This window comes from Bacillus rossius (assembly GCF_032445375.1).
Source record: "Bacillus rossius redtenbacheri isolate Brsri chromosome 9 unlocalized genomic scaffold, Brsri_v3 Brsri_v3_scf9_1, whole genome shotgun sequence".
Classification (NCBI taxonomy): Eukaryota; Metazoa; Arthropoda; class Insecta; order Phasmatodea; family Bacillidae; genus Bacillus; species Bacillus rossius.
Genome location: NW_026962012.1, coordinates 21,850,308 through 21,876,168, shown reverse-complemented (window position 1 = coordinate 21,876,168; position 25,861 = coordinate 21,850,308). Strand labels below are relative to the sequence as shown.

The 25,861-nt window shown below is 38.1% G+C and overlaps 1 protein-coding gene across 1 annotated transcript in view; it reads right to left on the bottom strand.

Moving 5' to 3' along the window:
• LOC134542620 (nose resistant to fluoxetine protein 6-like) overlaps positions 1-25,861 on the bottom strand; it is a 249,973-nt gene that overhangs the window by 11,798 nt on the left and 212,314 nt on the right. Inside the window, exon 13 of the mRNA XM_063387020.1 lies at positions 15,623-15,765. Within this exon, the coding sequence (XP_063243090.1) occupies positions 15,623-15,765 (143 nt within the window). The remainder of the gene's footprint in view (positions 1-15,622; positions 15,766-25,861) is intronic.

Below are 25,861 nucleotides of genomic sequence, written 5' to 3'. Positions count from 1 at the left end.
TCCAAGATGGCGGACGGCTCCACAGGCTCCACAGCCAGAAGCCAGTTTCCGGAGCCCCTATTATATACTACTAGTTTAGGTTTGCGATTTAAAGTGATAAAAAGTATTTCAATACTAATTGAACTTTTATGAGGGTACTGATTGCTTCTTTGTTAATGTCACACGGGTGTTTTTTACTTGTATGGGAAAATTAAGAATGATAAGGCATCTAGTGCGTGGCAACAATGTTAATAGGCAATAGGAAATAAACTTCTAGCGCCTGCGTTATTGTCAACACACAATTCGTACGTGTACTGCATGTTGTATCTAACCCTCTCCAATAGATTTGATTCTAAATTTGACTTTTAGTAAGGATCCCTAACGTTATTGATAATATAATATAGCCTATAGCCTTCCTCGATAAATGTACTATCCAACACTGAATAATTTTTCAAATCGGACCAGTGGTTCCTGAGATTAGCGCGTTCAAACAAACAAACAAACAAACAAACATACTCTTCAGCTTTATAATATTAGTATGGATTAACTTTTATTACTGAAATAGTTTTTTCAATCCCATATTATTTTCTTTAATAAAGACAAATAATTTAAAGAGTTTTTAGACATTTATTTTAATTAAGGTATGTTTCAATGATTCAACTTAATATATTTAACATTTATTTTTAAAATAAAAAAATACTTATTAAGTTATATTTTTTTTAGGTGCGTTATGGGAAATGATGAGAGTGAATTTTTACAATGCGCGTGCAACATGTAACAAAATTTTCAAAATACGATGGTGGACAATGTGTATGAACCTAGATACATATATAGTCACTTTCATAAAAATTCGGTTCATACCAAATGTTTTTATATTACAAATGAAACTTTATTATAGTGAAACTACTCTGCAACATATTTGGTAAACTAAAATGGTCATAGTAAAAAGTAATATAATGTTTTCAAATACATAAGAAAAATATCATTACACTGAATATATTACATAATCACCTACATCATCTGTAAGTCTTCGAAACACAGTGTTTATAGTGCGCATTCAATAAGCTAAAATAATGTGGTTGGACACTCGGTAGTAAATTATTCTTTTTTTTTTTACTTTTGAAAATGGGAGATTACTGGATTAAAAATATTGTGAATCATACAACATACTAATTTTGATAATGATTTTTTTTTTTTTTAAATTTTACTTTAGTCGATTTCCGAATAGTTTAGTGTTTTGAATCCAAATTACTTATAAAGCATATACTTAAGTATACAAAAACAATTTTAAATATTTTTCTTGATTAAGTTTAAAGTAATTCAAAAGCCTATATGTTTCCGCCCCGTGCCGACGAGCTACGCGAGTGTGCGATGACGTCACCCCTAACAGCTGACACTCGGATGAAAGCGGAGCTGGCGAGCAGACGACTGAAGAGAAGTGCAGGGTGGCTCGCCAACCAAGTTTGAGTGTCATATCGGTCTTGACGTCACCACTAACAGCTATTTATTTATATACAATATTACTTTCATGTTAATATATATAGCATAATATATATTAATAGTATGTCTTGTACAATAATATACTTTGTATATGCCTGCTCAAATATGCTTATTCATAAAATGTATATACTGCTTTTGGAATACTATTAAATCATATATACTATCATAAACCTAAATGCATTCAATGAGCAGAATTTTTAAGAATTCTCTTTGTTTTCTCCGAGTGCTTAGATTTTTTCTTGGCTAGACTTCTGAACGTGTTCTCCATGTGCTCCTGATTATTCGTGGTTATATTTAGTTGGATTTCTCGGTGTGCTCCTGATTATTTATGAGAAAAAATCTCTGCAGGTTTTGTTTCCCTAGTAAGACAAATAATTTTATTCAGAGTTTCGTATAAATTGCTGAATTCATGTTACCAAATCAGCACTTAAAATAATTTTTATCAGGTAGAATTTAGACAAAAAAAAGATTTATGAATCAGACGATTACGAAGTCTTATAACAACTGAAAACACGATCACACAAGACGATTTCCCTTTCCCCTTGTGGTCTAGCGAAGCCCTACTTCTGTTGCGATCGTAAGGGAGCATCCCACATCCCACATAAAACAGCGACTTCTTATACAGACAACAGAGACTGCTTCTACAGACAACTGATACATGATGAAAGCTAATATGTTAATAGATTATCTTACGATTCTTGCTAAGCCACGATATTATTCACTAATTTTAAAATGAGATCAATGACCCTTATTCTTGAGGCTTAACGAAGACATCCATCTTTTGTGTTCGTGAATGAGCATCCCGCATCCTACATCAAACAGTGGCTGCTTTTACAACATATTGCATGACAAAATATGATTTCGAGTATTGAAACTACTTGGGGCATGACGTTTTTAAAAAGAAAAAAATACTTTTACCGAAAAAAAATTGTTGAATGGCAATACATAAAAAAATACAATGTACCTAAAAAATACTTTAGTCGCTATTCAACCACCATGGAATACGTAGTTTAATGAATGTACGGTACTCAAATGTCCATCTCGATCTGAACGTAATTGTTCATACTGTAGTAAATATTTTGATAAGAGCTACAATGCTCATAGACGTGAAAAGAATGATTGTTTTAAAAGCCCATTCCGCCAAATGCTAAGTTGTGGAAAGTGTGGTAGGTGGTTGACACGAAAAGGGAATTAAAAAAGACACGATAAGACTTGCAAAGATAATCTCGTGCAGGAGATAGTATGTCTTACAATGAATTTGATCTTAATATCTTGAAATCTTGAATTTAGTCTTAAAAGAGATTATTTTAAAATCTCTCCATGTCTCGACAAAGGATGTAGCTTAAAGGATGTTGAAGAATTAAGGAAGGTAGAAGATAATGAAAGAAGCATCTCCAGAAACTGTGACAAGTCGACTTATAGTAGTCTTCTACGAACTTTGAATTTTTTTTTTTTTTGGAAATTAGCATGTAAGATTGATGACAATGATGATACTCCAATGACAAAGAAGTCAAAATTCTGGGATAAGCTAGATGAAGATGTCAGTGTGTTTTATAAAGATGTTGACAGCACCGATGATGATGATGATGATGATGAATATATTCATATATATACATATATATATCATAATATAACGATTTTAGGAATATGATCAGCAAATATTTGAAGAAAGTCGTGGCTTCAAGAAAAACTGATAACATATCGTGTAAAGACCGAAGCACGTTGAACAGGTTGCGACTTTTATTTGCTTCGCAAGTTGTTGAAAATGTATCTGTTATCAAAGAAACATGGAATATATTTGATTAACTAAGAAATTCAGGATACATAGAATAAGTTATTGATGTGTTTTCTGATGAATATTTATACTTTTTTATTTTTGAGAAAAAAATAATTTTAAAAATTTATATTAAATATGAGTATTTATTCATTCCCCAATGAAGTTCATCTGTGTACATAAAGAACTGAGTATAAATATTTTAGTGTAGATCTGAGTGTGTGTGTGTGCTTGACGATGATGGAGAATTCGCAATTGATTGCATGTCAATGATGGAACAATAGTGTCGAATTGAGTGTCGATGATGGAAATTATCATTGAATTGAGTGTCGAAGACGGAAAAAGTATGTAGGATTCAGTGTAGATGGTGGAAAATGAGTGTCGAATTGAGTGTCGATGGTGTAAAATGAGTGTCGATGGAAAATGAGCATCGAATTGGGTGTCGATAACGGAAAATGAGTGTCGATAATGGAAAAAGAGTGTTGATGATGGAAACTGAGAGTCGAATTACTTGTATCCGGCATCATGTATGTGTAGCTAGGTTCTGAAGGTTGAGTGGTTCATAGACTCCTGGTCCTATGTGTAGACTGTGCTAAATATGTTCACTGTAAGGCCCGTCCAACTAGTAGTCAGTATGCAGTTTAATGTCCGAATGTAAAGAAATTATATGTTGTTAGTTGACTTATTTTAGTGGTTTGTGTGCAGAGTATAGCCGAGTAGACTGATGAATGTAAGAACGGAGCTGAATGTAGAATGGTCTTGAGTTGATGGATATGTTGTTGGCCTACTGTATGTGCATAAATCGAATGTTAGTGATCTGTGAATATTTTGGGTTGATTACGAAAATATTTATCTATGTGTACTATAACAAGCATAAACATGTCTAGTGAACATATCAATTAGGTCTCTTGTTTCAGAGACTATTGTTGTAAGGTACAGCAAGGATCGACAATAAGGACTTCGGGTTTTGAAGAGGCTGGATACAGAGCATGTCTTGACTGTAGCTCTTTCAAAACTGAAGGTCTACTGTAATGTTGATGAGAAGTACAAATAATTCACTTTTGTCCTAGCTTGGAATCAGATCAATATTGTAGTCATTTAAAGACAGTTGGGGTTATGAGTAGCTGTGCATAATAAAAATTATATTTTTATAGTACAAATTATGATTGGATTAAACAGGGTAATTTATTATAAAGTCCGTGAAACATTAAAAAAAATCGGCAGTGACATGGGTAAGAATTATGTAACAAATTATATACCACGTTGAAGAAAAACTCTCAAAGTTTTTTTCCACTAGTTATAAATGTTCTATGTGTCCACCTTGCGTCACACGACACACATCTAATCGATAGTCCAATTCTGCCCATACCCGACCCAGAATATCAGGAGTGATGGTAAGAGCAGTTGCTACGATGCGGTGTCTCAATTCGTCAAGGTTCTGTGGTAGAGGTGGAACATAAACACTATCCTTGATGTATCCCCACAAGAAAAAATCGCAAGGTGTCAAGTCCGGTGATCGTGGTGGCCACGGGAGTAGCACTTGGTCAGCGGTCACCCCACGACCCATCCAGCGATGTGGCAACGTCTCATTCAGATAATCTCGTACCACATTGTGGTAATGAGGTGAAGCACCATCTTGTTGGATGATGAAGTCCCTGCTATCAGCTTCAAGTTGTGGCATAAGCCACAATTGCAGCATTTCGAGGTGGGTGATACCAGTGACAGTTCTCTCAGCGAAGAAGAAGGGGCCATAAACTGTCTTGTTTGACATGGCACAGAACATGTTAACTTCTGGCGAATCTTGGACGTGTTCGAGAGTTGCATGTGGATTCTCTGTCCCTCATATGCGTGTGTTGTGTCGGTTGACTCTTCCTGAGAGATGAAAAGTGGCTTTGTCACTGAAGATTAATTTGCTTGCAAAGTCATCATCTTCAAGACGGTTCTGCATAACAATGCAGAACTGCAGTCGGAGCAATTTGCCATCGTGGCTGATGGCTTGCAGAAGCTGCAATTTATACAGCTTCACTCTTAATCGCTTACGAAGAATTTTCCTCACTGTTGGCTGAGGGATGTTCAATTCTGCACTAGCCCGATAAGTTTACTTCTTGGGACTCCGCACCATCACGTCCCGTACACAATCCACTGTTCGTTGTGACACGCCTGGCCGACCCGACCATTTTGCGTCGCACAAACAGCCGTCTGCCTCGAATTTCTTGTACCACTTCATTATGCTATTGTAAACTGATGGTGTTTTGTTAAACTTGCCACGGAAAGCTCTTTGGACACTCACTACCGATTCGCTACGGGCGTATTCAAGCACACAAAAGGCTTTCTCTGCCTGGTTCGCAGCCATTTTCAGCAACTACATGCACTAGCGCCCCTGTCGGTTGTTTTTTAAAATAGCTTTTTGGTGCTACATTCAAAAAAACTTTGAGAGTTGTTCTTTCACGCGGTATATAATTTGTTACGTTGTTCTTTACCATTTCGCTGTACCGATTTTATGAAATGTTTCACGGAATTTATAATTATCCTGTATATGTTCCATTGTTCAGAGACTCTTCATCCACTAGTAGACTTAAATGCATCAAGTATTTACAATGTGCGATTAGTTGTTTGAATATGTAATTAGAACTTATCTTTCCCTGAAAATCCTTAGATATTGTCTAATATTTTTAAAAAAAGTATTATCATATGATAGTAGGGAGAGCAAGCCACTCCCATGATACTGGGATCTACGAGGGTTACGGGTGGTTAAGGATAGGTCCCTCAAGGGGGGAGGGGAAGAGGCTATGCTATTCCTTTTCCAGGGGAAGGGGACCCCCAATAGGGTGAAGGGGGTAGGAGGCTGTGTTATTCTCGGTCTAGAGGTGATCATAGCAACAGGCTTGGGGTGGATGTGGCAGGTGGGTGTATCGCCACTTGGAGTTATCTTTTGCGAGGACCATCATCTGCTGGGCGGCGTCTGCTGTGGTTCATTCTTTAGGAGCTAGGAGGTGTTGCTTGGTAGCGCTGAAGTTATTTTTACTAATAATAAAAATATTGAGGTGGCTGCTGGGATTTGATCCAGGGGGACATGAGCATGGCGAGAATAGAAAGCAGAGACCTTAGCCACTAGACTATGATGTAAGTTGAAGGGTAGAGAAAGAAATAATGAATATAAGTTGTAGTACTAGCTATGATATAAACTACCATACACTCACAGAAGGTGCCACCTCCGAGTACTAGGTATGTATAAGCCACCATCTTTAATACCAACACTCACCACAGAGCATACCACAGAGAGTGCCAGCCATCTTTAATACCAAATCTCGCCACCAGAGCACGCCACAGAGAGCACGTCACAGTCAACCAACCGCCATCTAGTCGTCATCTGCTGGGACTCCATGCACAGTGCGCACCAATCATTACCCCTAGCCATTTTATAGTACTAGTTCAGAGAGAATTATATTGATTACGTCATTTAAAATACCATAGTGTTAGATATGTTCATAAAATTAAAAAAAATATTAAATGTATACTAAAAAAGGTATGTAGGACCGCTACAGTAGTAGGTCACGCAAAGACCGTCATTTTATAGTAGGTATACTAGGTCATAGTTGGTAGACACATGGTTCTTTCCAAGAGCGCGCATGTGGACCAGGGAGGGGCGGGGGAAAACACAAAAAAACTTCATTCACTTCAAGACCATTCCAGCTCTTCCATCACACCACATCCAGAGCCTGAGGTAGCCAATGTTTCGTTGAAACAACGAGGAAGGAGATGGAGATAGTGACGCCTCCTTTCAGAACACCACACGCTTCCTATTACCTACCACCTGCTATTGACAATAATACATAATTTACAGGATCAATTTGTGTTCTGTGCAATGAATATATGATGAGAGCTCATAACTTTTTTTATGTGATTTTAGTTAGGTAACTTACATTTTTCATTAATTTTTTTATAACACTTTGCTTGCTCTGTAACTCTAATGTGTAGGATCTTGTTATGCGACTATCATTTGAATTATAGTAGATAGCGAAGTTATGGAGTCCAATGAGCTCCATACTACAAATTGTAAATTACGAACCAAAAATGGTATTATCTACTAATGTTTACTTTCTTCCAAAGTTTAATTGTTGCTGTGTCGCCATCATAGTAGTCTGCTTGGGATACGAAGCCTGTTCTTTGTGTGTATGGTCTAGATAAGTGGTGTTCAACCCGCAATCTGCAGGCTACTTGCGAGTCGGAGGGCATTATTTTTTTTTCTCGGATTGTTTACAATTGTTTTCATTGAGCATTATTTTCCTTACTTCATTAGCATGTAGAATTCGGAAGCGCAGTGTCTTTTTGGTGTGTTTTATGGAAGAAAGCTCTCCAAGTTTAGTTTAATTGCTCAAAAGTGCTATTGATGCAGCATGAAATATCATATTTAAATTCATTTTCCAAAAATAAAATTTAAATAAAAATTAAACAATTTTTTTATGTAAATTACATTATAAAAAATAGTGTAATGGGGAAGTTAAAAATAATTTTTTTTTTTCAGTATCTCTGGCAGCATAACACATTGGTTTTATTAACATTTACTTTTATAGTTTTGGAAAAAAATTATATCAAGCAAAAATAATGAAATAATAAAAACATGAATTATTTACAGGCTAGAACTAATATTACTTTTTTTTAATTGTCGTGGGAAGAGAAAAAATCTATATAATGTTAATGGTTATATTACGTGTTGGTAATACAAAACACTATTTTGAGTCCATTTCTTGTCTATAGTTAAACATAGAAAAATTTCTGTAGGTTTGTCATGATATTTAAGAGAAATTACTGAGAGATATTCTGTATTTGTTTGTGTGTATTCAAATTGCTCTTTCCAACTTATGTCATAAAAAAGACAAGTTATTTTCTCTCGCCTTATTTTAATCTTTATTTCCAGTAGTGAGAATATTTGGGTTCCACTTTGATTTAGTGACAAACGTGTACAGAGTGTTTTTTTGTTTCTCCAGTATCATTTCTCTTGTCATGCTATGTCAGTTTCATTTTACGGTGCTATTAAGCATTACTTGTCAAAACTGCACTTTGTCGGAAATGTAACCTTGGTTTATGTTACTGCTCTTTGGGTTTTGATTTAATTTTAAGCAAGAATTACTTTATAAAAATTCATCTGGCTTCTTATTTTTTTCAGACCTTTAGTGTTGCTTTCTAGACTAACTCCATGTTTTGGAGGGGCTGGGTATGCGTCGTGGAGCACACGGACACTTGTGGCTTCATTGCAGAATATTTTATCCTGTATGCACGAGGGAATGGGTATATAATGTGCCGCGTTTAAGTTTCTTTCTTGCTGATCTGCTTGCGTCTTTCCCTGTTCGTGTTTGTAATAGTGTGAAATGAATTTTTTTTTAATTCCACAGGAATAGTAATTTTTAAAAGGTTTTTATTTACTTATCTTGTTGGCATGGGGAAAGTTTTACATTTTTTGTTTCACTAACTGTTTGATAACAGTGAATGTGTCGAACCCTCCAGAGGAAAATGTATGCAAGACAAAGCGTGTGTCATGGGGCTCCGATAGGAATGTTTTGAATCTTTCATTGGATGTACAACATCCTACTCATAAAAACTGTGTCTCACTATCTATAAATCCTCAAAAAAAAATGTTTTTCAGCTACAAATAATTTAATATCAAACATAGCAAAAATAAATTAAAAGAATCAGAAAAACATAACTGTTAATATTTTTAACTAAGGTTGTCGTAATGTTTTTATGTCCTACTGTTGTTTTCTGATCAATTTTATTCTTGCTAAGAAATTAATAATTGCTATAACTACACTAAATAAACATGTGATTATTCCATTTATAAAAATATTACTTTCCATTATCAATGCAAGAGATAACTTTAAAAGTAGTTTCACATGTTGGTAGAAACACCATGGAAAAAATGTGTTGAATGGTAACAAGTGTCATTGTTTCGGTGTTTCCGGTGTGGTTTCATAATGGTTAAGACTTTGAGATTAGGTTTCAGATTCGGTGTGAAGACTCTTAGCTACTATAAATGTGTGTGTAAGTATGTGTGTGTGTGTGTGTTCTTTTTGGCACATACGTGTTAATTGTGTGTAAAACAATCCCTGAGAATTAGTGTTCATACTTTGGAATATTTATTTCATACATGCTTATATTTTGGTACAAGAAAAATTTGAAATTTTTAAACATAGTGCAGAAAAATGCACTACATACGATGAAAATAAATATCTTTTCTAGCTCAAAGAATTATGAAATATATATTTTTAATTTTTTTTGGCTTCGTATTAACAAATGTGAATCTAGGTACCTATGTCGAAAGCTTGGATATTTGTTTTGATAATTAAATGCATTTTACGTTTATAACATATGTTATAATCTCCAAAAGTTTGGTTTATTAAAACTTACGTTTCTCCCTCAAAAATAATTCTATTTTTTAAATGTAAAAATTTATCATATAAGTTAGCATTTTAAAGTTTTTTTGTCTATAGATTTTATTTTTCATCAATCTGAATTGTCTATTGTGAGTAGAAAATGTTTTCATTGTTTTATAACATTTGTTTAATTATAATTATTTCAGATTGAATTTAAGAATACATCATTTGATGAAGCTAAAAAAAGTCTAACTATAAAATACATGTGATAGCTTGTACCGACGAGATCAAGGTATCTCAAAGAATATATCCAAGAAGAATAAGTGGAAACTACTACAGATTATAATTAATGTTTTTAATAATCACCTTTACCTACTATATTCTCATTTGTATTTCTATTATGATTAGTGCATAAATATATAAAATAAAAATTAAAATTATTTAACTATTGTTTTTAGAAATATAATTTTGTGATGCATTATCATGTAACACTCGGATTTACTTGCATTTTTACGAAAATTTACCCTGATATTTTAATGCAATAATTCTTTAGTTTTATGTATGAGACTCTCAATGATTCGCTTCTGCAGAATCCGCATGACATCATTTTAGTTACCGGACCTAAGCAGAAAAAATTGTTGAGTAAGTTTTGCGATAAAGTTGCTTAAATTGTAGACCTGCAGACAGTCTACGGCCGTCCTTCCCTGCACAAGCTCGGTGAAATATATTGCAAGCAACCTCATATTTGCGACAAGTTTGTAAGACTATGTGCCTGGAGCAATTCGCAGCTAATGATAAAATGGTTCTCCGAGTGCGAGTACACTTGTCTGAGCCTGCATATATGAGAGGCGTGCAACGTTTTAAGCCTTCAGTTGTTGTCGGATCTGCAAGAAGATGTTTTCGTTCCATCCTGTCGTGTTCGTGAACTTAAGATCTAGCTTCAGCATTGTCGAGTACAGCTATGGATGCTGGATATCTATGCACACATACGGAAACCTGCGATGGAGCACTGACGGTTTTCGTAATTTTCTCTGTCCTACGAACTGATTCCGCAGCTGTAAGATTGCTGTGAACCTGGAAACTGTGCTGTCTATCCAATGAGACCACATACAATGTACAGGTACAACCTATCATAACCTGCGATGCATCTATGCAAATGCCCAAACGACTGATGTCTCGTCGTGCTCTGCAGTGATGTCTCAACAAGCACCGAGTCAATGCCAATTCGCAGCCGTGTTCGCAGATCTCGTCGCCAATGTCTCATCGAAGCAGTCTTTGCTAAGTATATTGCCGAAGATGACCAGTCGGATACCTGTGTTCCTGTGCTCGAGACCAGCGAACAAGTTGGACGCAGAGTCGTTGAGGCAGTACCCAGACTCAACTAAGCAGTCCGTGCAACATTAAAGACTCGGGTTACGAAAATACTCAATGCCCTAAATTTATGTCTATTTTTGACTTGTAAATTATTATTAATAAGTTTGTGGAATTGGATAACCGTGTTTTTATTTCTATAGTGTGCCACCAATTAGCATTTTTCAGCACAATTGTGAATTTGAATTTTTAAATTATTATTTAAGCAGTAGTTTTGTAGCTAAAACTTAAACTTATTCCACTTACTGTACACTTCCAATTAATCTTTGTCCAGCTTGTTTCCCATTTCGTTCCCAGGACCATATTTGAATTTTTCCAACCCTCTGCGAGGCCAGCATTCAGGCTCTTCTTATCCTCACTTCGGCGTACATCTGGTCACTGAAACACGGCCTGTCACCGTGATCAGGACAGCTTATAACTGCATTTTCCCAAGTCCCCGAGTTTCTCAGAGCTCTCCTGAGGTGAGCACTTCAAGGCATGCTCACGAGTTGTTTTACCAAACCCACAGTCACGTCTCCTGGTTCATTAGAGCTTCTTTCCCACTGTCACAGCTGTTTCCAACCTTCCCCAGTACAGTACAATGACCGACCACTAACACCGCTCTCTTTCAAGGCTAGTCAATGGTTTTCAAACATACCGCCCCTGACATCTAGTGGCGAAATAAGAAACTACTCCGAGCGGTTGTCAAGCTCAGCCTGCCCCCTGGCGACTCATAGAACAAACATCCTCCTGTCATTCTTTCCCGAACCACCAGAGAGCTCCACCAGTCTCCTCCATAAGCCCCCTTGCTTTAAAAGCAGCCTCGTGCGACATGCGCGAGTTGGTTTATTTTCTGTTTCAGCCAACTCCTAGTAGATGGGGCTGCCATCGGGCGCCAGAAGAAACGTCGAGATATCGAAGCAGGTATTTCTCGACCACTCACACGGAAGTCTTCGGAACCTTTTGGCCCTGAAGCCGAATTATTCCCCCTTTCTTTCTAAATAAAGCGCCTGTTTTTAATTAAGCGTCACATCGCCCTGCGAGGGACTTCTTGATGCGATGTCAGTCTGACTACTTCGTATCTCGGCCCGACCTCAGCAAGATTCAACTTCGACACGCCCACTAGGATGTAGTCGTCTCGTCAAGGGATGTTTTTCCTAAGTTTGTAGATTGTAATTAGTCAGTCTGTGTTTCAATGTAGAAACTTTTATACTTTGCTAAATTTTAATAAATCTAAATTATGAGTGCTTCCGCATCCACTGCGCATGTGTCGGTCATGATCTCGCGCGCATCCCGGCAGGACCACTCCTAAGCCCAATGAACACCGCCCTGTGTTGCTGAGTTTGCGACACACTCTTTCTCTTCCCCGACGATCCCCATTTTGTGGGCATTTTTGCCCGTTTGACGACTGGCTGTGAAGCAGGTATATTTCTTTGGATTTGGCTTGTTCACAGACAGGCGTCGACATTGCAGCCAAATGCTCTTTCTTGTCTTCGGTAACCGAAAGCCACGATGGCACCACCTGACAGCCCAGCTACTGTAGAATGTATCACTCCCGATCCGCAAGTTCCAACAATAAGACTTCCAAATTTATCCACGACTTCCACAGTGTGCCAGTGCTATGCAATTTCTAAGTGCAAGCTAATTGTACTATATCTGTGATAACTATAGTGGGATAATAGCAGGACTTTAATTACACTATGTGCTAATAATTATAATTCTGGGATGTTTTATTGTTATATTTATCTATGGTGTAAGCACCCTCTTAATAATTTGGTACGGGCTGGCCTTAGAATTTTTTTTAACAAATTCATGGTTATCAAGATGATGTTTTGTTTACTTTTGTTCAATTAACTATGAAAACATATTAATAGAGCACAGTTGTAGACTAATATGCATTTGTTGTTATTTATTCTTTTGAAACTAAAGTTCCACAGTCTCCCAAAATGTTTTCAGGGAGACATTTACATTACACCATTGTAGAGAGAAAGTGTAACAATATTTTAATGTACCTTTATTTTAACCTATGAAATATTTTTATAAACAAAACGTAGTTTCTTTACTCACATATTCTACTAGCAACAATGGGTATTTAAGTTATTTTCAGACGACAGTACTCTCAGTCGTCCTTTTGCTGATGTGCAGTATGAATCATCTAGTTTCACTAGTCTGGAGTACAAGTAATGTAAACACCTATTATTGTGAACTCGATTGTATATTTACCATCATTAATGTTGACCTGGATGGAAGGCCCACCATGAACAGTGCAGATCCCGTGGGAATAAATGCCAATGGTCGCAGATTTATCAGTGGAAAGTCTAACATAGTCGTCGGGGACCCTGATGACAGCAACGGCGATGACGATGCAGATACTGACGATCGTGATGACGGTAAATATGCAGAACTCGATGGAATGTGTACCATCGTCATCGACAATGATCGAGGAGAATGCATGCAGTGCTGTCAGCAGAGCAGACAATGGAGACTTATATGGTTGAAGTTATATCAGTGTTGTCAGCAATCTTAGAGACTTTAAAGACATCAAGTATCATTGGCATGTTCTACATGCCTGTGCAGGTAATGTTGTACGTCTTCTACCACAAAATCAATTGCTCGTCGGCATGAAAGAATTGGATTTCTGAGTAATATACAACAAAGAACACTGTTTCAGTTTCAAACGTGTAATAAACACTTTGGACATCATAATAACTTTAAAAGACTTCTTACAACATGCAGTAGATTTATGATCATGACTGGAGAAATATATAAGAGTGATCAATGTGATCAGGTATTATCAAATTGTAACCATATGAGTTATAACAAGATATGTATACAGGAATACAGACAAGTGCTAGTAAGACTCAACACCAGCATAAATAATCATTTATTGCTTTGCCTGAGTCGATTGTCAACAAAATAGCAGTAGTCCATATCCAGAACTTGAACGATCAGTTTTGTTGTAAATTGTGTATTTTGACAAGATTTGTCGAGGGAAGTCATCAAAACATTTTTTATAAGAGGTATTATGCTTTGGGGAATAAGTACGACGTGAGTGGTCTGAACTATCCACCACCATTACATCAGATGAACATTTTTGAGAAATACAATCCTGAAAACTCAGTTAATGTGTATGTACTAAATGAGAATAATAAGGTATGTCTAATAAATGTAACCAAATATGAAAGGAAAGAATATTTAGATCTATTGCTTTTGACAAATGAAAACAATACTGCTCACCAATGATATATTAAAAACATTTCCCAACAAGTGAAATCCCATGTTACAAAACATCAGTGTTAGATTTATGTATGTAAGATGTGCTTTAAGTATTTTGCTGATCAACCTCGGAAATGGGGCCTTAGAGCTGTTCAGTTCTTGAACTGTCAAAATTGAATGTGAAGATAAACAGTGCATTAAAGTTGTAAAGTATTCTACAAATTGATTTTTTTTTTTTACTTTTTTACTTTTTTGTACTTATAGTAGTGTAGAATTTACATAATAAATTAAAATTTGTGAAACAATGTTTTGTTTCATTTCTCGAGCGTGGAATTTTATGGTAAAATGTTAAAATAAAGATATATATAATCATATAAATATTTTAAACTAAATTTAGTTTTTGCACTGACTATAAAGTATGGCAATCGATCGAAGAACTTATATTAATGCTATTAATACATGACTTTTAATTTTTTTAAATTTTTTTTCCGAACTTTTAGTTTAATACTTACAGATTTTAATGATGATGGATCAGATTGTAAGATGGCCAACCGAGTGGCGGTTATGATAACAGTTGACTTTCGGTAGTAAATATTTCTACAGTCTAGTAGGTAAAATTAAAACTAAGATGAGGAAGCAAAATCTATCAGGCGAAGACAAAATGATGGCTAAGATGGCCGCGTTGATGTCATACTGATGGCACAATATCTGCCTTGATGAAAGTGATGGAAATCAATATGATTAATGAGGTGGGATCAGTCGCCATTTTCAATCGAATGGCCTCATAAGGTTCGAACCGAGAATTTCAATATCCTTGATGTAAGTTCGGTTTTTATTAGAATTATGTTGTAACTGTAATTAAATAAGCCTTCATTAATTTTTTTAATTAATTATTTGGATAATAATAACTGATTTTCAAAATGGCAGGATTAAAACTGATAGTAAGATCTAGAATCCATAATGTTGGATGTGACATTATCAAAGATGGCTACTGGGGTCCAGGTGGAAGTCAATGTATTAGGTCAAGGTCAAGTTTATCCTATATGGCTGCTGTTTTTCATCCAATATGTAGGTTCCAAGGCAGCTGACCCCGCCATCACATCGACCCCAGCCCAGTCCCAGTGTGCCCATTTATATATGACAACTAGATAGCTCTCTCAATATCGCTTATAGAATGGAAGAAATTTGTCACTTTCATCCGGTAACTTAACTCTCAGCAGGAGCGAAGTCAATTCACTAAATGCTTCAACATAATTGTTTGCTTATTGATTATATTCTTTTTAAAGCTGTAGTGCAAACTTTAAACCATTGAGCACTTTGCGCCAACTACTCAGTTTTTAAAAACAGCATGAGGAAACTCACCCGCAATGTTAAACCTGCTAAGAGGCAGTTGGTGGGTGGCCAACTGAATGCTGAACGTTATTGCACTTACCACGATGCCATTGTGCAGGTGTAGTGGTCCGTCCATCAGAAAGGTGGTCAGAACCATGATAACAGGATGCACCAAGTAGGCGCAGTAAGTCAGCCGGCTCAGTGGGTATAGTGCCCGGAAAGACAGCAGGTTGTTTACCACACCTGCAAAACACGCATCAATAAAAACTTCACTTTTCCATTACAACTTTACAACGCAATGGTGAAAATGTGCATAACGCAGAGACAATATGTCAGAGCCAATAACGATAGCATGCTGTTTACAATGGCTATCTTACATGTATCATGTTAAAACAATCCTGCACTTAAATGACAGAAATCACCAAGTAGACCCAGAACATAAGTGCAGTGAATGACCACACACTGTTTAAAAAGTATAACATACATTCATTGTGTCAAAATAAACCACACCATTTACTAAAAAAAACACAGTATTATAATAAAAAAATATCAAGTACCAGAAGTGCCTAAAAATACAACAAACCAGTTATAATGATACATTTCATGTATATTGTAAATTGAACACTACCACTAATATGATAAAAACAGCATTATGATGAAACAAACCGTAAACTATGGTGTCTTAAAGCACCTAGTAGACGCAGTACATAGTTGCCTTAAACGACTAAACATTAACAACATGTATAATAAGTGCATGGAGTCAGTTTAACCCTATCACTAAATTTGTACAGCGCAGAAACATAATGAAATAACAGATAGGTGCATGGCTGCCACAAATAAGTAAAACTTTACAAATAGAGCTATAAGAATGTGTGGAATAATGCGAGTGAGTAAGTATACAATTCGCAATTTTACACATCCACAAGAATGCAAGTGGAAAGAAAGCGAGTGTGCTATATGCCAACAATCCATTGAACACCCCGAACCTGAGATCCCTTACTCTATCCGCCAGCGATATCCACCCTTCTGATTATTCTTGCTTTCTTTACCATCTGAGAACTACATTTTCGTTGTGATCTTATTACATCATCGACCTGATTTACACTATCAACTGTAAAGAAGATTCACTTTAAAAATTTTCAAAATAGCGATTACTAGCTTAAATATATTGGTCAAACGTCACGAAAATTGGCTTGACTCCAACTCGATGGAATAGCAAAATGTCATTCGAAAAGCGAAATCACGCTAAAATATTGAATTGGTCAAAAGTCACAAAAACTGGTCTAACTGGCTACATTCCAACTCAATGAAATGGCAAAGAAATGTGACCAAAACAGCAAAAGATTTTAAAATATGAAATTTGCCAGAAGTAGTGAAAACATGTCTAAATATATACTCATAAAATGGATGGAAGGACAAGAAATGGAATAGAATCAAATGTGCAGGTATACAAGTGTGCATGCATGTAAGATGACAAGTGTGAAATTGGTGTGATAAAACGCATATATACAATGAATGTCCCTCTTTATGTTAACTACAAATTTCGTTACCTAAAATTTTTCACTTCCCACAATTTTGTTACTAATTTTTTGTAATGATTTGCAGTGGTGACGTCACCACTGCTGTCAGTTCCGCGTGCCGTCTACCCCGCCACGATTTTATTGCTCGACGCTTGCAGCGTGTGGATTTAGAAACTAAGAAAGCTATAGTCACTGTTCTCTCGGCCTTATTCGACTAACTTAATTTAATTAATTAATTCTCCTTTTTTTGTTGCTTCTAAATTTTCCGCAGCCATGATTTTTCTATTTAAATATTAGAGTCCGTTAGGGTCAGTGCAACGAGAAACCTCAGTCGGCATCGTTCCCTGTGTTTGATATGGCTAACATTTTCAGTTTGTAGTGCAAGGTGGCTGCACAGTTAATTCATATAAATGTCAGTTAGTAGTATACAAATGGGGCTCCGGCACGAGGTGCCTGTGCCCGTCCGCCATCTTGGATTTGTGATGTCCCGGTGGCCATATTGGATGACCTTGACCTTTACCTTGACCTTCAAAATTTGCCAAATATTCCAGTTTTTTTTAAAAAAAAAAACACGCTAAAAATCTAAAAAAAAAATTCAACAATTCAAAAATTAGGATTTCGAAAAACCTCAAAAGTAATTCTGCCTTAGAAAGAACACAAATTCCTAAAAGCGGCTTAAGCATACATGTCTACAGCCTCCGATAAGCCGTTTCTATGAATTAGGATGCCATTACCGCCATCTTTGAAAATGTCATCACCATTGCAATTTCTGTTACGGCCGCCATCTTGAAAATGTATATTTATTATCCTATTTTAATGAAAAATTTAATATTTATAGAAAATAACTAATTAAATTTTATTAAAAAAATATTTAAATCATTTACTTGCGTCATTGAGCTAGGAGTCATCGGTTCAAACCCAGCGAGGGCAAAAAAAATGACGCCAGGTTCTTCCTCCACAGAAGCCACCACCAGACTAACCTCCCACCACTAACACCAGGGTATATATCGTCAGATAGTATGACATAATGCCTACCATCTTGAAAATCCATAGTTTCAATGCTAGAAATTCGGGAAAAAATTAAAATTTATAAAAAATCAACTAATTAAATGTTGATAAATTATTGCCAAAAACACCATTACACATATCGTTACGACCACCATCTGGAATTCTAGAAATTTGGCATGTTGCGTAATGCCCCCCCCATATTGGATGACTATGACATCATCGCTACACTTTATGTTATGTCCGCCTTATTAGATTCTAGAATGTTGCATGTTTCGTTACGGCTGCCATCTTGAATATCCGTAATTTAAATGCTAGAAATTCCGAAAAAATTCCAAAAAATATTTAAAAAATTGCCTAATTCAAATGTTAAGTTACTTAAACGATTTCTGTCCTCCGTTCGATTTGCGGGGAGAGTAAACCAGTAATTTATTAATATATTTAAAAAATTCTCAATAAAAAGTAATTATTACATCTTATGCCACACCCGACATTTTGAATTATGTCACCACTGTATCAATTATCGTTATGGACGCCATCTTGAAAATCTTTATTTATCATCCAATTTTAATTAAAAGAACTTCAAAGTTCATAAAAACATTTTTACAAACATACTGATTGATTAGATCGATTCCCGTCCTTGGTTCTAACCCGTTAAGAGCAAAACATAAAAAACGACAGACCCTTCCTCCATGGAAGCCACCTGCAGACTGACATTCCACACCCAACAGAAAAGTAAATATATCACCAGCTAGTATGACATCATGTCCGCCATCATGTTTTCGTCTGCTGGTGACTTCCATCTTGTTTTCAACTCCTAGAGTGTGCTGACACCATGTTAGTGTAATTTTTTGTTCACCATACCTTTGATCTCGACTGTTGGTATTGAACTATGACCTTGAACTTTGACCTTGAACTTGAACTTTGTCCTTTACCTTGAACTTTGGACTTGAACTTGACCTTTGACCTTTGCCTTTGACATTGACCCTGACGACCATCTTAGACCTGCCATTTTGTGTTCAGTACTCGCTACCAGGAGCGATAGTTAACATATATCCCCTGCTAGAGGACATTGCCAACATCTTGTTTTCCACTACCACCATAATGTTAGTTTAATTCTTACCCACTAGAGTGCATTAATCATTTATTATTACTGAGGCAACCGCCAACTTGACATTTGGGCATCATATTGGAATTGGTCTGCTCAAGTATTATGTGATGCTTGAGGATTACTGTGAAAAACTCATTCATGAATATTCGGAGTCAGTTATTTTGACATACTATGAAATTTCAGCCAAGAATATAGACGGAGCCATTGCTGATTTTGTGGTGGTTTTTCAAGACGTCATTACTATGAAGATAGGAAAGTGTGACCTCATACCCTACCGGTTTTTCCTAAAGAATAAGATTCTATTCCAATACAAGTACCACAAGGTTTCTCCACCGAAACTTCAGGCTATGAGGTAAATAATTAGTACGTTGTTCGATGCAGGCGTGATAATATGCAGCCAACTAGTATTTTCGGCACAATTTTAAATTTGAATTTTTTTAAACTTAATAAATGTCACCAGTCATTCCTTTGCTGCAAGAACTTAAATTTCTTCCTCCTACTGTAGACTCCGATCCAACCTTTGTCAGACTGGTCTCCCCAAGTTTTCTCAGCCCTATCATTCAATGACCCAGCAGGGCGAACATTTTATTCCCGCCTTGGCGCACAGACGTCTCCTGTAATTCGCCCCTGATTCGTGACGAGAATTGGTAGGCCCTGCAAGCTCTCAGGACCGGACAGTTCCTAGACCTCGCCTGACGAGAGCACTTCTTGGCATGATGGCGAATCATCTTCGCCAAAGTATTGTCACGCCTCCGGTTCCTGTAGACAGCCGTTCCCACTGTCATCAGCAGCACCACAGCCCCACCACTTCAAGTATTCCTAGGAACACCGCCCCGGGTCTTTGACCGGCCGTTAACCCCGTCCACGGTCGGCCTGTCCCTAAGGCCATGACAGTAGTACATGAAGAACATACTTATGCCATCTAGTGGTAGTTTTGCGAATCCCTTCCCTTGGGAGTTTGAGTGCCCGCAGAACGCCTGCTCTCTGACGTCTCCCGCAGTAACCAGTTTACGTAGTTACTTCTCAGGCCACCAGAGCACTGGATCAGTCCATTTCATAAGCTACATGCTGCTACCAGCTGCCCCGCGTGGGTTGATCTCTACTCAGTTCAGCCACACCTCAGTAGGTCACGCTGACATCGGGCAGTACCACCAACTTCGAGATATCGAAGTCTGCCTTCCTTGACAAGCACCTCGGTAATGTTCGGAACCTTTCGGTTAGAGAGCCGAAGCTCTTTTAATTACGAGTCTCGGCCGCCTCAAGCTCACTGCGCGCCGCGATTCAGGACTGACTGCATAGAACCAGACATCATCGGGATGCCTCTCCGTGTTTTTCTCTTAACAGGTGATCAGATTAGACAAGGGATGTTTCCCACCATAGTAGTGTTTAGGTGTTAGTCATTCCACGTAAATCTAGCTAAAGTAGTCATGTATAAGTCATCATAGATAATTTTTTTTGAGAATCATGGATCATCCGCGTCGCGCTCGCCTGCTCAACCATCAGGCAGACCCTGTTTGGTGAGTTTTTACCACTACCACTTCCCACCTGTCATCGTAACTATAATGCATTTTCTACCTATTCCACCTACTGTCTGTGAATTAGTCCTAAACATATGTGTTTGGATCTGTTCACAGACAGGGACCAAGTAACAAAGTATAAGTACCGGACCAGGCACCAACTACCGGACCTGGGTACTTTTCCAATAGGTTGCCAATGGGAGTTTCGGGAGTTAGGCCCTTAGCCGAGTGTTAGATCACGTCTTGTGCGACTTAAAATAAAAGTCCGTCTTTAATTACATCGGCTATATCATTGTCTAAAGTGAGTCGTCTGAAGTGCATGCAAATCATTTAAGGGAAGTTATTGAACATCTTAGGCATGTCCAACTTGCAGCAAACCTGAACCAAATCGAATCAGAAAAAAACAACACGAGATTTCTCAGTTGCTTGATTGCACATGGAAAGTTTATCATGGACCCTGATCAGATTAGTTTTTTTCGTAAATTTCACCCAGCCAAAAATTTTCAAGGTGGTACACAAATTTTGGGGCACGTTAAGGTATTTTTCTCGGTCTGTACCCGACTTCGCTGCTATCAGCGCGCCGCTTAATGGTCTTCACAAAAGAAATGCTACGTTTAAGTGGGAGTCCGAAAGAATAAGGCTTTCGCTATTCTGAAGCCCTTGCTTGCCTCACCATCAGTGCGAATACTACCAGACTTCAGTAAAAGGTTTTGCGTTACAGGTAGACGCATCTTCAACCGCCTTAGACGCAGTGCATGGCCACCTAGAGGATAATGTTTTGCGTCCTATAGCCTTCGTGAGTCGCACTTTGCTGGACTCCGAAAAACATTTAGGCACCTACGAGAAAGAGGCATTGGATTGCCAATTTGGCATTGAAAAGTTAGAGTCTTATGTTGTTTGCAACTAGTTCGATCTGTATATGGATAACCAAGCATTTAGCTGGTTTTTTAATCACCCACACCTGCTGGGTAAGTAAGGCTGTTTGGTGCTGTGCCTTTTACGTCTAACATTTAAAATTCATTACATAAAGGCGATAAAAATGTCATCGCCAACACTTGGTTGCGAATGTTTACGCCTGATGAATTTAAAATAGTGGACTGCTCTACTCCCGAAATAGTAGAATGTGTTGCGTCTTGCAAACAATTTCCAGAATAGTATTTTAATATAAAAATTGTCAAGCTGAAGATACTTTTTGTATGAGTACTAAACATGACTTGCATCATAAGAAGGTGAAATTGTATGTGGAAGATAATGGCATAATAATTTTTAGTGGGAAGTCAAGACATGACCTTAATGCCTTAGTACCAGATGCTTTTTTAACCACAGTCCTAAAATGTTTTCATGCTTAGCTGATCGGTGGCCATTTAGGTATTGTAAAGATGTTTCGGCGCATTTCGGCTAATCTGGCCTGGCCAGAGTTACGTGCCGACATCCGTCAATTTGTAAGTTCTTGCCACGATTATCAGATTAGTAAACAATCGCAAAACGCTTAAGTTGGGCTTTACTGGGCCGATGTCCCGGTTGTCCCTTGGCATGTTATACATATTTACATTTTTAGTTCCTTTGTCAGATCACGTATATTCGATATTTTTATTAAGTTTGTGGTTTTGTTACCCTGAGGGATATGAAAACCGTTACCGTTTCTAGGGCTGAGAGACAATGTCTGGAAACTTTTTAATTCCCCGGCCATCATTGTTTCAGACCACGCTCGATATTTTCAGCCAGACTTGTATAAAAACATGTTTTGAGTCTTTAGCATTGTGCCGCCAATTTAGATTTTCGGCCCTATTTTCAAAAATTTTCAATTTTTTTTTAATCTGAATTTTACGTATTAAATTTGCGACTCAATTTAATTTTTCCCCCCTCAGTGTACACTCTCACCTAAAGTTTGTTATAGCAGTGGCCCTGCCAAGTTCCCAAGCCTAAGTCCCCCCCCCCCCCCAGCATTCTCGCCGACGCCTGCTAAACTCAGCAGGGCGATTAAAATTTTCCTCGCCTAGCCACACGCCTCCCGTCTGTCATTTCGATCCCCTCTCGTGACAGGAACTGCTGCCATCGACAATCTCTCACGACGAGCTCAGATCCGAGTAGCAGCATGACATGAGCACCTTTAGTCATGCGCGGCTCATGTCCCACCCGACGTTAGCATAACGTCTCGTCACGAACGGCCGTCGTTTCTCACAGACAGTGCAGTTTCCCCATCCCCCCCACCCCTCCATGTTTTCTCAGAAGCAGCCCGAGGACTCTGAACGGGCACTCCCTGGACACGCCCCCCGCCCCCGCCCCGGGGCCATTTACTAGCGCCAAACGACTCACCCGTGCCATCTAGTGGCACTGTTTTGAACTAAATTACCCCCCAACGCCTGTAAGTAGGCTTCCCGCTCGTCTCGGAGCTGTCGGCTAACCCTTAGTTTCTCGTGTCACCTACCTAGAGAGCAGCACCGCCCGAGCAACAGAACTTACCCCCCCCCCCTTTTTTTTATAATTTCTTTTAGCCCCTTCGAGCGACCCCCACCAAGGCGTCTTCGGCCAATCAGCTAATTTTCCCTTCCCCTCGAGTCCCAGCTTCCCTGGGCTAGCCGATGTTACCTCGTGCCACTTAGGGGATTGAGGAAGTTTTTTTCTCGAGCTCTCGTCGCGAACGGTCGTCTTAGAGACTTGGCTCCCGCCAATTCGTCGGTTTTTCTTCTTTTGCTGTCGGAGAGCTCCAACAAGGTCTAGGCATGTGATTACCAGAGTTTCGGGAGTAGTCCCGTCTCTTTTTTCTAGTTAGCTAGTTGGTTTTTTATTATTGTTTACATCACCGTAGTAATCTAGTTATGTTCGCTTACGCGACCCGCGTCCGCGAGTGCCATCCCGTGGACCGTTTTCTTCGGATTTCACCCTCAGCAGAATGGTGAGTGTAAACTAAAGCTCCAAACTCTATAATTCTCGGACCATCCCCTTTTGTATCCTCCCTTTGTAATTTTTTACATTTTCTAAACTCTGTGACCTATTTCTTGGTTGCAGAGGGTGCAAAGTCCCAAGTTCCAAAGTTCCGGGTTCCAAATCTCCGGAGTACCACCCTCCCAACCTCTTGGAGTTCGGCTCCAACTTCGCGGAGCCCCTGAAAATCGCCAGCCTTCTCCGGTGACCGGGAAGCTATTGCATCTCAACGACATTTTCGGCAATAAGTCCTGATCATGCTTGTGGTACAGTACATTCTTATTTCTCCCGACCCCCTCGTCATGGCCAGTCTTCGGTGAACTTTTAATATTGTTAAAATAACAGAACTGATTTTACGAAGGTTTTATTATAAGACAAAAGACTACGCAAAAATTATTATTAACCTCTGTCTATGTTTTTTTTTCTCTAGAGGGGCCCCTGAATTAGTAAATTGAATCTGTCTAATATTATTGTGTATTGAAATTGTAAAGTTATAATATGTTCGAAATTCAGAAAATACCAACTACAGAAATAGTTCTTTTAAAATTCTAACTTTAACAAATAAACAAGGGTATATGGCACAATCACCCATGTTGTATTTTTTTTATCTAGTTGTTAATTTGTTTTATTAATATTAACGATCCACAGTGTTCTCTAAGGTTTACTTGAGAAACACCATTTGGACATTCCGTTCCTCCCTTGTGCTCTCTGGATTTTTCAACGAACATTTGTGTGGCTATAAGCTGCTTCCAGGACTATAAATAAAGGTACTACCCAATGGCACAAGCACAAAGGGGGGTTCAGCATCCCTTATTTCCCTCAGGGAAACCAATCTGAATGTTTAAATAAGGTCTAGAAAGGTATTCTCGCCTCTTTCTTTAGGAGTAATCAGACACAGTTCATGAACTTAATGCTAAATTGTGCTACCCATCTTGCCTCTAAGTACCCCCTTCCATCCTATTCCTAGGCAGAGAGTTGAGACCCCTCCACTTCTTGAACCAGTGGGACCTGCCGCCTCTGGACTCGGCACTGGACGAGTTCGAGTTAAGTGACGTTCTTCAGAATATACCGTGCAACCTGCAAAAGGCTCGTGATGTTGCCTGTACATGCGGCCGGACTGCTGATGAGTTCAATGTCGATGATCGAGTCCTTTCTCGCAACTTCATTTTGCTCTCTTTAAGTTATTTGTAAAATTCTAAGTTGCTTCACGCCTACCAGGGACCTCACAAGATTGTAAGGTTCCTCGGTAGGAACACCGTGATGTTAGAACATGTTAAGAGCAAGGATAAATAACGGAAGTCGCAAGTAATCCAGCTTAAGCGGTATCACAACTGCCTCTTGGTGGGGAGTTGTAAATTTTGTTGTATTTTTTTTATAATTTTTATCTGATTTTTATTACTGTCTAACATTTATTTCAGTCCGTACATCGTCATGTGTTTAGTCAGTTGGGTTCACCGTGGTTACCTGTTTACAATGTGGAATCAGTCTGAGGTCTGTCTCCCTGACCCTTTCCGAGGCGCGAGTGCAACCGCAACAAGTGTGGCTCCTCAGGCTACATCGCTGCGGGGACTGTTCCACGGGACTGCCCCTACCTGGGCTGACCTACCAGTGGGCTCCCTCCATGACCAGCCTCTCAGAGCTGCAGAGTCATGCATGTTGAGTCGCCCGAGCCAGGCACCCATCCCTGTCAACGTCCATGGATTAGCAATTATATAACACATATTCGGACTTGTAATTTTTTTAACAAATTAACAATATCATCACCTTCTAGAGGCTGTTGCCATCATATATATTTTCAGCACATGTGTTATGTAGTGTACACATCGTCTGCAAGAAGCCGCGGTCGCTATATTTGTTTCTAATACTTGCTACGAGGAGTGCTAGTACATACATTGTCTCCTAGTGTGTGCTAACACCATATTGGATTATACTTTACCTGCTATAATGCAGTTGTATTTATTACCAGACTGATTTAGCATCTGCCATCTTGTCACCCATCTTGACCACCATTTTAAAAATGTATAGTTATTAATCTATATATTCAGGAAAAAATTCTAAATATCATAAAAATAATCTTAGTAAATATTTATTAATGCAATCTATTTCAGTCGCAGATTCGATCCTTGATTGTTGCATAAAAGGTCATTTTAGGTAAAAAATTATTCATTTAATCGTCAACCCAATCTAACATTTCACAATTAAAGTAACAGGTTAAAAAAATTACATATTAAATTTCTCATGTAAATTTTACACTACTGAAA